Raw genomic sequence first — 600 nt, 5'->3', positions numbered from 1 at the left:
TCGGTGGCCGTGCGGCCGCTCAGGCCCGTCCTGCTGGGGCGGCCGCGTGCAGCCCTGTCCGGCCGGCCCGGGGATCAAAAGGGCTTGGACGTCTGCTTGAAGATGAAGCCTCTGTGGGCCAGCGTCTTCATGATGTTGGCGATGTTCTTGCAGTCGTCTAGGGGCAGAGAGAGAGAAAGGGGCAGGTTAGCACGGCCCAGGCTGCGCGGGAGGACACGACGCCGGGAGCACGCGGGAGCACGCCGGGGAAGGGGGGCGTCTCCAGCACTGCAGGGGTTCGAGGCTGGACGGGCGCTGGTGGGGATGAGCGGGGTGCAACGATGGCTGTGCTCGTCTGTGGGGGTTTCCCAGGCTTCTGGGCTGTGCTGGGTGCCCCCCACCCCCTTTCTGCCCCACGTGTCAGGGCTTTTAACTCCCCCCGAAACGCTCGGTGCTGCAGCCCCGGCTGGGGACGGGACTGGGCCGTGCCAATGCTCCTGCCGGCACCAACGCGCAGGGTCCTGGCTGGAGGGTCTTGCAGGGCCCGAGGCAGCCGGGGGGCAGGTCGCGGTGCTCCGCAAGCACCCGGGCCCCCAGGCCGTGCCCGGAGCCGCCCACACC

The 600-nt window shown here is 70.5% G+C and overlaps 1 protein-coding gene across 1 annotated transcript in view; it reads right to left on the bottom strand.

The window, feature by feature from the left end:
• Nucleotides 1-6: 6 nt before the first annotated feature.
• Nucleotides 7-600, bottom strand: part of ERI3 (ERI1 exoribonuclease family member 3) — a 144,685-nt gene continuing 144,091 nt past the window's right edge. Inside the window, exon 7 of the mRNA XM_006015794.3 lies at nucleotides 7-157. Within this exon, the coding sequence (XP_006015856.1) occupies nucleotides 75-157 (83 nt within the window). The 3' untranslated portion in view covers nucleotides 7-74. The remainder of the gene's footprint in view (nucleotides 158-600) is intronic.

This window comes from Alligator sinensis, unplaced genomic scaffold (assembly GCF_000455745.1).
Source record: "Alligator sinensis unplaced genomic scaffold, ASM45574v1 scaffold781_1, whole genome shotgun sequence".
NCBI classification, from domain to species: domain Eukaryota; kingdom Metazoa; phylum Chordata; order Crocodylia; family Alligatoridae; genus Alligator; species Alligator sinensis.
Note: the sequence above shows the minus strand (reverse complement) of the source record. Positions and strands in the feature narration are given on the sequence as shown.